At 42.4% G+C, this 14,479-nt stretch overlaps 1 protein-coding gene across 1 annotated transcript in view; it reads right to left on the reverse strand.

Moving 5' to 3' along the window:
* Positions 1-4,536: 4,536 nt before the first annotated feature.
* Positions 4,537-14,479, reverse strand: part of LOC109072806 (Fanconi anemia group A protein) — a 47,547-nt gene continuing 37,604 nt past the window's right edge. The window contains exons 34-43 of the mRNA XM_042715833.1: positions 11,758-11,873; positions 11,530-11,674; positions 11,244-11,306; positions 11,064-11,166; positions 10,905-10,980; positions 10,685-10,823; positions 10,529-10,612; positions 6,542-6,646; positions 5,213-5,300; positions 4,537-4,849 (exon numbers count right to left, since the gene is read on the reverse strand). Of these exons, the coding sequence (XP_042571767.1) occupies positions 4,788-4,849; positions 5,213-5,300; positions 6,542-6,646; positions 10,529-10,612; positions 10,685-10,823; positions 10,905-10,980; positions 11,064-11,166; positions 11,244-11,306; positions 11,530-11,674; positions 11,758-11,873 (981 nt within the window). The 3' untranslated portion in view covers positions 4,537-4,787. The remainder of the gene's footprint in view (positions 4,850-5,212; positions 5,301-6,541; positions 6,647-10,528; positions 10,613-10,684; positions 10,824-10,904; positions 10,981-11,063; positions 11,167-11,243; positions 11,307-11,529; positions 11,675-11,757; positions 11,874-14,479) is intronic.

Raw genomic sequence — 14,479 nt, forward strand, 5'->3', positions numbered from 1 at the left:
TCTCTTCTCATCTGAAGCAAGGAGATATAAACACATCACATTCGCTTTACTGCTGTAACACATTCACTAACGTTAGTGAAGATATTAGCTAGTTATGTTGGCTGGAGAAAGCCAAACATAATGTTACACTATTTGAACCACATATTCTTCTGAGACCCAGAATCTTTAACTGTACTCCATCTCCTTCAAGATTTAATGCTACAAGCAGCAAACCTGGCAGAGAGCTTGGACCTGATCTGAAGTTTGTTGCTGTATCTTTACTAACTGATCGGCCCGAGGTGCCTTCACTCTCGCTTCTTCTGGTGCTTCAACAGACATGCAACAAAATCATGTCAAATACATGATATCATCGAAGATAATCGTTTATGACTCGGGTGAACAAACTGTAGAGAGAGAAATCGGATGTGGATCATTGTTGTGGATTCGTGCAGTAAGGCTGTCTGTCTTTAATGTTAATCCATCAGAAAAGAGCAAATCACTCATTGTTCATATGGTGTGTCGGAATTTTTTTTTTTTTTCTATTATCAGCTTTATTTGCTTTACCAGTGAGTGTTCTTTTCTTCTCTAAATGCCTCGTCAGCATGCTTGAGTTATTTCGATGCATTAAAAGCAGCCCATGTGTCGAAGGTGCAAGACAAGTGTGAAACAGGAAATGCCATTTTAGCTTTTTACACATGATTTGCATTAAATACATAGAAACACATCTAGGGAACATAGTTGGATACCTTAAATGGACACATATGTTAAATATGAATTATGATTGGATGAGATCTGATTGGATTTGGGTATAAATATTGAGTCTCTCTGTCACACTGCAGCAGCTTGGGGGGACTGTATGACCGTTGACCTTTTCTTGCAGTCTTCAAAGGACTTTTGTCTCATACCCTTATTGAGTTAGAAAATTGCCACGTCATATGCCAACAATCCTCTGCTCTATATGCTGTTTTTACTTACCATAGCATCAGTCTCGTTTTCTGTGTAGGACAGCATCAGCCTCATCTGGCTCAGCTGCAGTGTCACCCCCGAAGCACCAGAGGCTTCAGAAGCTTACGATGTTTGAGTTTGCTTTCGTTTCATATCTTTAGTGATTCACTTTAGTTAATTTCAAACACGCACACAATCAATGCTGTGCAAGAGTTGCTCAGTAGCAGTGGTCATCAACAGAAACACGGCGTTGAATTTATGAGTGAACGCATGAAAGTTGTCACAAAGCGATGTTGTTACGTATCCTCGTGCTTTTTTTTAAGTGGGTATACTGAAACCCATGACCTTTCTAAGTGGGTATACGCTGTATACCTGCGTATCACGTAGACTACACCACTGCCCTCAGGCTGTTCCAAATCTGCATGGGTGTGTTTTTCTGTTGAACTCAGAAGATATTTTGAAGAATGTTGGTAACCAAGCAGTTTCTGGTCCCCATTGACTTCAAAAGCATTTTTTAAAGGGATGCACAATATTGCACACCCTGAGCACATGAGTTATTCATCTTATCGGTAATGCATAGGCCTATTGGCATAACTTTTCATATCGGGTCGATGCCGGTATTTGCATTTTAAGCCTTTATTGGCCGATTCTGATAATGTTCTGATAATATCGTGCATCTCAATTTTTTTTGTCCATGCTATGGAAGTCAACAGGGACCAGCAGCAAACAGAATTTTCATTTTGGGTGAACTATCCCTTTAAGGCTTGTCACCGTTCTGGAGTGTGTTTCCCAAAATCAACTGTGGTCACGTTACTAACAGCTCAGTGGAACTTGTATTGACAGCGTGACACCAGTGCGTGAATTATTTTAGTATTAAATTCTTTCTTAGTCTCTGAAATTCTGTTAGTTTACATAACACATATTAATATAACATACACGGTTGTCATAAAAATGGTTGTGTAATGTGTAGCATTTAAATTAAAAACCTTAAACTCCAACAAGAAATATTTTATTAAAATGAAGCTGAGGTTATTGCTCACTGTGTTTACTATGATTTGAAAATGCCTTCTATGAGTAAAAGCGCTCCACTTTCCTCTAATCGAATTGGCTCATGACATCAGGGTGGTTGATCGCCCTCGCAGCTGCCCAGTAGTTAAACGTTGACCTTTGACCTCCCTCTGCTCTCACAGGCCGGATGAGCACTGGCTTCTGTCGACTCTGTCACGGGAAGTTTTCCACGCGGCGGTTGCGGCAGGCGTTTGCGCAGCTGCAGGGCGAGTCCTGCGCCGTGTACCCGCTCTTCTGCACAGACTTCCAGCAGCTCTTAGGAATTCCCATGAACAGAGACCCCAGTCTGTCCCAGTTCATCTGCAACAACTGCCACGCTCAGTTCTACAAGTGCCACAGCATCCTGCTGGACTTCAGGAACAGAGTCAACCTGACACCCGTCTCCAGAGACAGGTGAGTGACGCGCCTAATCATGTTTCACCCCGAAATCCAAAGAAACATACTGTATTAGAGGTTATTTTAATCATGTTTCACCCCGAAATCCAAAGAAATATTATTTTTTAGAGGTTTTTTTCTTGTACCGTACAAGCCACCATCCAGCAGAGTTTAGCTCCAATCCAGTATAAACTCCATGATGTAAACAATAACGCGGAATTACTAGGTGGAAAAAAATTATACACATTTGATGGTTCTAAAAATACACTACATTCAGTTTTTTCTTTTGATTATGGGGTGAAATGTGAGCCGTTCTTGTCATTCATCCAGCCCTCACCTGTGAAACCATAGTTAAACAATCCTGTCTCCCACAGGAACAGCACTGAATGCTCGTCGTCACAGGAAGACATCACTCTATTCCGTAAGTTCATGTTCATAGATGTGTTAGTTTTCGCCGTGTGTGTTCTGTTCTTATTTGTCTGGTCTTTGGTAGGGTCACACATCACATCAGACAGACGGTGTCTGCACGGTCTGGTGTCATGGGCTCACAGTCACGCGGAGGGCTGCCATTCCTGCCCTGACCTGCAGGAGGTGCTGCAGGGCCAGTGTCGAGGGGCTCTGAAGGTGGTGTGGGGATGTGTGGACGGTCACACTTATGTGATGGACACCAACGGCGCTCAGGCCAGATCAAACGCCGGACCGGAAACCACTAAAACTCAATGTGATGACGGAGCAAAAGCAAACAAAGATGACCACCAGTCAGCATCGAGAACTAACAGTGTCCACACGGCGAGTTCAGGGGAAGCTGCTGCACCTCAGAATCACAGCAGTGATGCGGGCCCAACACAAGGTGAGGGGACAAGAGAAAAAGCTTTCTGTTGAGGCGTCTTCATTAGCTGCAATTAAAAATCAAACAAAGCGTATCCCATGTCATCTGGACAAAAAAACTAATCAAATGAGCAGACTCATGAACTGGCTACTGGTGTAAATCAGTCTGATTAATTCATTTTCTGTAATCTTATGCACCACGTTTTGAATTATATATTTTTGTTTTTTAAAAATATAATTTCACAGAGGATGATTTAATTGATGAACTTATTCACCTTTATTTGTTACCCACTAAATAATCTTTTTTTTTTTTTTTTTTTCCACTAAAAGATTAGGATTTTATACAATTATTGTGCACTCATTATTTTGCTAGAGTAACTTTTGCTACTGGATTATCCATTAACCTAGTTTATAACCTAGTTTATATTGTCATGGATTATGATTTTTATATATATATATATGTATTTTTTTTTTCTTTATAATGACGCTTTTTATATTTAGTAGATTGTGTGTAACATACAAAAGAGTGATGAGTGACCTACACATTGAGGTATAGAAATTCTATACTGATTAAAAAAAAAACTGGTATCGGATCGATATTGGTATCGGCAGATACACAGAATTTTTGGTATTGGATCGGTATCAGTTCTGAAAAAGTGGTATCGAGCCAGCCTAACTTCACTTTAATTTATATAGCACTTCACACAATCTACTTTGTTTCTTCTCTTAAGAAACAGCGTGAACAGAGACATTGATAGTTTGCCAAGTTCACAAAATCCCGGTAAACCCAGTGAATTAGAAATGACATTTGAACACGGTTTTCTTCAGCCACCTAGATGAGGAGGTTTCACTATCTGTCCCATTTGACAAGTTTGTACAACCATAAAGACAGGTTAACATCTTATATTTAGAGGTTGTAAGTTCAATAATTAAGCATTCTGTTTAATCAGAATTCAGTAGACAGAAGCTAAAAGCCATCTATTCTATGATATTGTTACTACAATCTGTTAACTTTAAAAATTTTTGTATGTATCATTGGCATAACAATGAAAACAACTTCCATGTTTCTTGATCAATAAAGAAGAAAAGCAGAGGACCTAACACTGAGCCTTGTGGAACACCATACTTAACATGTAATTGATAGGACATTTCTACATTTATGTAAATTGTTACTGGTCATATAAACATGACCTAAACAGTGCTTATGCCAGCTGACAAATGCCAGTGCAATTCTCCAGTCTATGCAAGAGAATGTTATGATCTGTGGCTTCAAAGGCAGTACTATGATTCAATCGTTTTTAATTAAATAATTACATTTTATTAAGATAAGGTTCTCGCAGACCTTATGTTTGAACTAGCAAGCAGCAGTGTGCAAAGAACACAACAACCTCCCAGAGTTTCTGTTGCTATTCCAATTACACAATCACTTGCTATATATAAAACTTTTCTCAGTATTTTTTTAGGTTGCATAGCATTGCAGTATTCTCCATGTAACGAGTGTCATTCATATTCCAGACATGCAGTCCTGTGAGAAGACAGCCACTTCAGTAGCACCACTGCTGATGGACGGAGATGATGCAGACAGTGATCTCTCAGACAGGTAGTTCATTAAACTCCCAGATTCTCATGAACAGTGCAAGGAAACCCATAAGACCTGTTAGTAAAGCAGAAGATGACATTCTGAGTCACATCAGTGCTTCGTGTTTTCAGGAATGTGTTGAGTGATGAGGAGTGTGAGGACAGGAGGAAGAGTGGCTCATCTGAAGACAGCTCAGATCTGAACACTGACAAGCGGTAAAATAAACATGAGCTTAGATTCTTCTGGAGTTCAGCCACAAAAGTAGCTTCATAACCCACAAATGAAGATCTGAAATGGACTGAACTTAAAAAGCATGCAGGGTCATGATACCAGAGTTAACTTGTGTGCACAGGATAGGTCTAATGTATTCATGTGCATGTGAATTTGTGTTTCTGAAGAAAGCCGGCAGATTTATCAGGAAGAATTAAAAGATCTCACATTCTTTCAGTTGTCTCAGTTCTTCAAAGAGGAAAGAGGCCAAGACACTGGAGCCCAAAGCCAGGAGGAAACCTGGACCCAAGCCTGGCTGGAAGAACAACATCAAGGCAGAGCGGTGAAATTACCTTTAATATTATTTTCATATCAACGTCTGTCTGAATACTCAATTCTGATTGGCTGGAGGGTGTGCATTAAAACCGTTTAAAGCACAGGTAGTTTGGTTTAATCTCCTCTCTATATTAATGTGCTGCTTTCATTGACATGCATCACTCTCGCACAGAGATCAGAGATCGTGCTGTGCACATACAGAAACATTCAGGAGCACAGAAACTTCTTATCAACGCTGCCCCAACTTTTATTAAAGTGCCCCTATTATGCCATTTACAATATTGCCTTTCATGCAGTGTGTGATGTAGCTGTATGTGAATGTAAATAATCTGCGAAGTTGTAAAGCTGAAAGTGCACGATAAATAAAGTTATTGTCTCCCAAATTAAAGAATCGACTCTCTACAGCCTAAATGATGTTTTAATTTAAATATTATTAAAGTTTTTGTATCTGAAATTGAAGAATACAAGTCGTTAGCATTTGCATAATGTGCCTATGTTCTATGTATGATAAATACTAGATGTTTATGTTTTCTATAGAGCGTTCAAAACACAGAACTATTGAAATCGGTGTATCGTTTCTGACACCGCTTTACACGGTAGACCAATCACAACAGACCAGGCCATCTGACCATCTGACCAGAACATTGTCTCCAACCCCCCCCAAAAATCATTAAAGGGACATTGTCTCCAACCCCCCCCCCCCCCCAACCACTGATGGACAGTCCCATATTAGCATATTTCCACCATGCTCGAGCAGCTATGTGTAGTTGTATGTTAAGGGATGCAGGGCCAGTTTCACACCACTAATGTGAGCGGCGCCTATTTTTTTTCTGCGTGCATGTTAACAAATGAGTGCATTCACACCAGAAGCAGGAGCAGCACTGATGGGTTCTGCGTGAGTCTATTTATGCTGTGCTTTTGCTCACGCAAACTTTCAAAACTTCAAAACAAAGTTTATAAATGAAGAGCACGTTTAAACAGAATTCAAATGATTCACATGAACCAACCAAGCCAGAAGATCAAGTGTGAAGATCTCCTGTTCAGTGATTGTTGATCTGATTGTGTGTGCTGTAGAGAGGAGCTGCCCACCATCTACAAGTGTCCTCACCAGGGCTGCACAGCCGTCTACAGAGGAGCCGACGGCATGAAGGTACTGATCACCATCTCAAACACACACACACACACACACACACCCCGACTGCTGTTATGATGTGAACTCACTGAATCGTCCCACCTCAGAAACACATAAAGGAGCATCACGAGGAGGTGCGGGAGAGGCCTTGTCCACATCCAGGCTGCAACAAGGTCTTCATGATCGACAGATACCTGCAGAGACACGTCAAACTCATCCACACAGGTAAATGAGTTCCTGACACAACAGCCATGTTCATCAAGGGCAGAAGTTAGTCCTGCACAACAGTTGTAATTCTAACAGCAGTTAAGCATCTGCTTACTGAAGTTTCTACTCTTGGATGCCATTTTCAATCTAAAAACCCTGCACACATTTCAATCAATTGAATTCATAGAACTTTAATTATTAAATTGTTCAAGAATTCATTTTTATTTTATTTTTTAATATAATAATCCCTACATTCACACAATTCGACGTGTACGGGCCTACTTTTGATTTATACATCCAGAAACTGCCAAATTTTGTGATGCTTCAGAAATCTTAGGCCCCTAAAATAGTTTCGTGGACCCCACTTTGAGCCATCTAACACCACAAAACTTCCCAGAATTCCCCATCTATTAATAATACTCACTGATGTTTGTGTTTGTGATTTCTGACCACATATGTGGTCACTTCCTGGAGCATATTGTCATTAAAGCTGACCCCTCTGTCGCCAAAGTAAAGGTGATCTCCTTCAGCTATAAAAACACATGGAGTTGTACATGATTATGGCTGCGGCGATGTAAAGAGCCAGTGTTTTTCTGTTCCAGAGGTGAGGAACTACATCTGTGATGAGTGCGGCCAGACGTTCAAGCAGAGGAAGCATCTGTCTGTGCATCAGATGCGTCACTCCGGAGCCAAACCGCTGCAGTGAGTATGAGCCCAGCCGCTCGGTGCAGCGCCGCGTCTCAGAGCTGGCCCTCACTGCGTCCGTGTGTGTTTCAGGTGCGAGGTGTGCGGCTTCCAGTGCCGGCAGCGGGCCTCTCTCAAGTATCACATGACCAAGCACAAGGCGGAGGCAGACCTGGAGTTTGCCTGTGTGATCTGCGGCAAACGCTTCGAGAAGGCGCACAATCTGAACGTGCACATGTCTATGGTGCATCCTCTCCTGCAGGGCGGCAGCGGTTCTGTTCCTGCAGACTCGTCCGTCAGCAGCACGCCAGCAGATCAACACGAGCAGACGAGGGCCGACTCACACCCGTCCGACATCAGCTGCGTGCTGGACAGTCTTCAGTCCAAACTCGCTGACCGTACCGTATAGACCTGCGGCTCTCAGATCCTGTATCTGACGCTCCTCTGACGAGCTGAGTCTGAGCAGGAGACAGACGCGTACAGGAAGTGCAGTCTCACCGAGAAACGCTCGTCACGTTTGTGTTCCAGCAGTCCCATCAGCACCGGCTCAGAGCTCTCCTCCAAAGACTAGCGAGTGGCTTTTATAAGAGCACCTGAGGAACTGAGTTTCAAACACACAGGTCACAGAACGCTACGGCTAGAGTAATATTTCATCCCCACAAGCTGCATGAAAAAACAGGGAAGTTATAGAGAAGATCTGGAGCTGACGGCCCAGTTTAGCCACGAAAGGCTGAAATCTGGAGTTTGAGTCAGCGTTTCTGATTCATTCTGAAAGTGTGACATCTGTAGTGATCAGCCAATCACATGAAACACACAGAGCAACAGTTTCAGTTCAGCGCAATTCACTCAGCTGTAAGAGATTGTTACGAAATATTTCATGATTTTAAATGTTTACAAGGTGGGGGAAAAAAAACACTGCTCTTGCCGCAAAAGCTGGAGAAGGCAGCAGAAAGAAAACATCTGACTATATAAAAGCAGTGAATCGTTTCTAGTTCTCAAAGAGCTTAAAAAGAGAACAAGCTTAGCCATTTTACAAGCTTTATATATATTCTTAAGTTTTTATTCATATTTACATATTTAAAAGTTGAAAGTTAGAGATAGATTTCCTTGTGTAATACAATAAAAATATTAAATTCATATAAGAAGTAGTGTAATTATTAGCAAAAGCCTAAGCGGAGTGATTTTCTCACTGAACTGCTTTCGTTTGGAGCAGGAGTCAGGGTTTTTGTGGGTCCTTAAAGTCTTTCGTTTAGTAGTATCAAATTTAAGCCCATTAAAAGTCTTCAATGGTACAAGAAAGTCTTATGATTTCAGGTCGTCTTAAATTCGGGGTCTAAACAACAACAACAGAATTGGGATATGGCTGAATGTGGCGATTAAACTTCAGATTTTATTGAATAAACATGAGTGCTGCACATTTCAGTCAGCTTTGTGTGCTGCAGTTACCGAGGAAACAATATTTCTGTCCAGAAAGCTCCTCCTGCTGGCAAAGAATGAAAGTGCATTTTCAGTAGACCTGTCTGCTGGTTTTGTTCAGACCAGTGTGAAAATCAGACGGTTTTTACGCTGCAGAAACAACCAGTGGATCGACAAGATACTTATAAATGCATTATAAAGATCTAAGACAAAATAACTAAGACAGTAAAATATATTTACATATATTATTTAATATAATTGATAATTGTTTAAATTAATAGTTCTGACTCATCCATTTTCTCAAAAATGGTTTAATGTTTGAAATGTGAAGTTGATGATTTTATAAAACTTTGTTTTTGTGAAAACCTGTATCTGAACTGTAAATCACGCTTTTTACAGTTTAATATATTACCGTAGACTTTGCCCTCCCCCGCACATATGGTGTTCATTTTATTTGTGCGAGTCTTAAATCTGAGCTTTCTGGTACCTTGAGAGGTGCAGGGCGTCTGATGGACGTCACGTGACTCGCGGGTGATTGGTCTGGTGTTTGGTTTGCTCAGAGTTTAAAACAAAGCTTATGACAGACTCTGCATGTTTTTATATGAAAGCAGTCAGAGGGGTTGCATCATGTTTTATTTTCATGCTCAGTCCCTTTGATAACATGAAGAAAGTCTGTGTAAAACATGTTACTGATCCTGTGATGAGCGGCAGCGCAGATGACCGTCTCATGTGAGGGGTGTGTTTCTGAAGCTGCCGAGTGCCGCTGAGATCTCTGAGTCCAGCCGCTCGTATTCAGACTGCAGCTACAGGAAACACAGACAGCACAGGAACTCAAGACTGACTCAGTCACACTCACTGGCAGCTAATAACGGCACTGATTAATCATTTTATCATCATAAACACGTCTGTTCTGATAGAATGATGTTGGTGTTTTAATGTGTACATAATAAATACATCTAATTTTGCGTGTTCAAAGCTCTCCAATGTTGCATTTCTAGCCGTTTGTTGACCGCCTCAATACAAAAGAGCTCAAGCCCCTGTTACTGGGTTTACATCTGTCTGTGTGCAAATTTTCAATATACACTTTAAAAACACTGAATATTTACATAGAGGTTTATGTGCAAGGCTGTGGTGGATTTTCTGGAGTTTTGAACATCAATAAATGGATGAGGGCATCAGAAATCTTTTCCCAAAAAGGAAAAGGCATTCTCTTTAGTGACATTATTAGAAATGTGCTTACAAATGTGAAAAACAAACAAACACATGTCTGTGAAGTCACCCGTAGTTTTCTTAAGAGTGTTTCTGAAGCTCAAAGTGTGCAGAGCGGCCGTCACCATGTCACTCCTGGATTATCGAAAAAGGGCAAAAAGGAGGGGGCTGGTTGCTGAAGCCACGCCCATCTGGCTTGAGGGCAGTCAGCAGTCACTCAAGTGGCCACGCCCTTAATTATGCAAACCTTTAAGGCTTAATATAATTTATATGGTTAAGTTATAAAAAAAATAAATTCAACCCCCCTCAAAGTTGTCATGAAGGGCAAAATTAGCTACATAGCCAAAATAATTTTTTGCACCAGGCTGTAAACATGGTTTTTTCTGCTGTAAAGTTGGGCATTTTAACATGAGGAGTCTATGAGACTGACTCTCTTCTGCAGCCAGCCTCAAGCAGCCAGTCGATGAATTACAGTTTTAGTCACTTCCGTGTTGGCTTCAGGTGTGTTGAGTGTGTGTGTGTGTGTGTGTGTGTGTTTGTGTGTGTGTGTGTGTGTGTACCTGCCGCCTCTGGCTGAGCGTCAGACAGACCGGTGAGCTCAGCGAGATGCTGCTCATCAGAATGCGCCGGGCCTCCAGCAGGACCTGAGCACAGAAGACAGACGTGAGACGTGCAGACGACTAAACGTGAGCAGATCACTGAGACGCTGATCTGACCTGCCGCTGCAGGCCGTCCGAGGGCGGAGCGTTCAGGAAGAGTCTGCTGAGCTCCCTGTATGACACGGCCGCGCTGTAGAGGAAGCCAGGAGATCGCATCGCTCCCGTCAGAACCTCAGAACCCACACCCGTGAGAATGCTGGGAAGTGAGCACAGCAAACCCGCCATCAGCACGAGAACACAGGAATGTCTGGACAGAAATCTAAGCTTTTCCTCTCACCTGTAAAAGGCAAACGGCATCAGTCTGAGTGTCTGCCGAGACATCACACGAGACAGGAAGTGAGACAGTCTGTGATCTAGAAGAGAAGAAACATCACACCTGTGACGTAACGTCTGCAATAACATACGAACACATACGAACAGCATCACGCGTTCACACCTGATCCAGATTGATCAAACAGCAGCAGCCAATCAGAATCATCCAGCAGATGAGTGAGGAGACACACGCTCAGGTCTCTGACGCGCTCCAAACACCCCGCGGCCTGAAAACACACACGGCATCATCAGTAACGCTCCTGCTTCTGTGTGTGTCTGAGCTCGTGTCAGTGCTGAGAGATACCTGTTGACTCAGGTGAGCGGAGATCAGCTCTGTTACACTGGAGACAAACAAGAAGAGCAGAACCTACAGAGCACATCAACAGTTAGATCACACCAGACCACAGACACACACTGTCCTGCACTATATATCATACCGATCCTGCCGTGCAACGCTTCAGTTTTTAATGATGACAATGAGTGAGGTAAGATATGCGTAGCTAAATATTTAATATTTGACAAATGTTTTATGAAAAACAATGTTAACCAGCCATCAGTAACGTCCAGTGAATTGAAAATCATTTACTGACCGGTCTGTCTGTCTGGTGCAGCTGTCTGACAAGACTTCTAACGTTCTCCGTCTCACAGTCCGATCTCCTCAGAGACGCGTGCAGACATGCAGCCAGCAGCCAGGACGGAGCCGACGGCACAGGTGACACACATCCCGCTCCCGCCCTACACACACACACACACACATCATATAGACACAGCCTGACCGCTGTGATGTAACACACAGGAGCAGCAGCTGTGCGCTTCACCGTTTGCTCCAGCTGTGGCTGTCCTCCAGCATCTGCAGCTGTTCAGGCAGAGCGTCCAGTCCCGTCAAACGCTTCCACTGTGAGCTCACCGCAGCCGCCAGACGCGTCCACCAGCGCTGCGGGACACACACACACACACACACAGAGTCACGCTCATGTCCACAGGTTTGACAGACAGCAGCGGTGTAGAGCAGTGGTTCTCAAACTGGGGTCGCGGAATGATTTCAAGGGGTCGCGAGTTGGTTTGAAAAAATTCTGTATTTTCTGATTACAAAAAATATTTTTCAATACTAAAAAATTAAGATAACAAATAAATATTTTTTGATTTCTAAAGACAGAATTGATTAGAAGGTTTTTTTTTTTTTTAAATTAAATAATATTTCGTGACTCTAAGATATGACGTCACCTAGGGCTGGGCGATATATCTAACGATATGATCATGCGCATCTAGTCAGTAAATCTGGTTCCGTGATTACCGCTAAATCACCATCACCTGCTTTCAAATGGAGCGGCATTTAATAGACAGAGTCGTAGATCACTGAAAAGGCATGCAATATCGCGTTCATTATCGAAGGCGATACATCTTTGATAATGAACGCGATATTGCGTGCCTTGTCAGTGATCTACGACTCTGTCTATTAAATGCCGCTCCATTTGAAAGCAGGTGATGGCGATTTAGCGGTAATCAAGGAACCAGATTTACTGACTAGATGCGCATGATCATATCGTTAGATATATCGCCCAGCCCTAACGTCACCGTGCGGCGACTGATCGCTAGTTATCAATACTGCACACAACTGCACGTGGAAACTGCAACTGCAAGAATGGATAAATTTGTAATTCGCAAGGTTAAAAATGTTGAGGAGATTGTGGACAGTCTGCCTGAATCATCTGAACCGTGTACCTCTACAAAAAACACAAGAGCAAGACCCCTTCTGACCAATGTAGGAAACGTCGGAAATATCAAGAGGAATTCATAAAGTATGGATTCACTTGCTCTACTGTCAACGATGTGGACCATCTTGATTTTGTGTTATGTTAGTAGGTTCTTGCTTTTGTGTGTATGAAGTATGTTTAAATGCAGAGACATTTGGAGACAAGACACCCTGCTTGTGTTGAAAAACCTATAGACTTTTTTTCGCAGAAAAGAGAAGGAATTACATTTCAAAAACGCACACTCGCACAACAAACTCAAATTAATGCTAATGCTCTGAAGGCGTCTTATGAGGTGGCATACCTGATAGCACAGTCCAAAAAGCCACACACGATCGGGGAAACCTTGATTAAGCCCGCAGCTGTGGCTATGTGTCGGGCCATGCATGGTGAAAAAATTGCAAATGAGCTTATGACTGTCCCATTGTCAAATGACACGATAGCTCGCCGTATTCATGATATTTCAAAAGACATTAAGAGTCAATTGATTAATAGGTTAAATGGGAAGAAATATGCGTTACAGGTCGACGAATCTACCGATGTGTCTAATTCTTCTCAGTTGCTGGCATTCATCAGATACACATTTGATGGAAAAATGCACGAGGAAATGCTCTTCTGCTCAGTGCTGGAGGGGACTTGTACCGGCAGTGACATTTTCAACAAGCTGGACACCAGACTAAAAGAGATGCGACTTTCATGGGATAACTGTGTTGGCGTATGTACTGATGGTGCAGGTGCAATGGTAGGTAAAAACAAGGGACTCAAGGCAAAGGTTTTAGAAGTGGCTCCTCATGTTAAGTTTACGCACTGCATAATTCACCGTGAGTCTCTTGCTAGCAAAGTACTTGATAGTGAGCTTAACAGTGTTCTCAAAGGTGCAATCAAAATTGTAAATCACATAAAATCACTTCCAGTAACCAGTAGACTGCTAGCCACGCTTTGCAACGAGATGGGCTCGCAGCACGAAGCGCTCCTGTTTCATACCGAAGTCCGGTGGTTATCTCGCGGGAAGGCACTCGGCCGGCTTTACGAACTGCGTGAGGAAGTGCACTCATTGTTGAAAGAATTTAAATCTGAATTCGCGCACCACCTGACAGATCCAGATTGGTTATCAAAACTTGCTTATTTGGCCTGTATATTCGAAAGGCTTAACATGCTTAATCTTTCATTACAAGGTCCAAACACAAACATCTTGACAATGAATGAGAAAATTGATGCATTTGTGAAAAAGCTGGAAAGATGGGCGAGTTGAACAAGGTAATGTGGAGATGTTTCCTGAGCTGGATGAACATCTGGAGGAGAATGGACTGAGTCTCGGCAACCTGAAAACACACATCACTGGTCATCTCCACGGCCTTTTGGAACAATTCCATAAGTATTTTCCAAAAGAGACGCAACCAGAACTGTATGACTGGATACGGCAACCATTCACTGAAACTAGGACTAATCTCCCCACAAAACTGGAAGATGCTTTGCTGGAGCTGTCCAGTGATCGGACATTAAAAACTTTATTTTCCATTTCCACACTGCCTGAATTTTGGATCGCAGTAGCAGAAGAATACAGAGAGTTATCCGGTGTGGCAATGGATGTACTGCTTCCGTTTGGCTCTACTTATTTGTGCGAGCAGACTTTTTCCGCTGTTACATACATGAAAAATAAATACAGATCACGTCTTGATGTTGAGGATGATCTGCGAGTAGCCGTATCCAACATCAGGCCACAGATTACGCTTTTGTGCACCGAAAAACAAGTGCACCCATCCCACTGAAAGGTAAGCCTAAATACAGT

Source organism: Cyprinus carpio, chromosome A25, assembly GCF_018340385.1.
Source record: "Cyprinus carpio isolate SPL01 chromosome A25, ASM1834038v1, whole genome shotgun sequence".
NCBI classification, from domain to species: domain Eukaryota; kingdom Metazoa; phylum Chordata; class Actinopteri; order Cypriniformes; family Cyprinidae; genus Cyprinus; species Cyprinus carpio.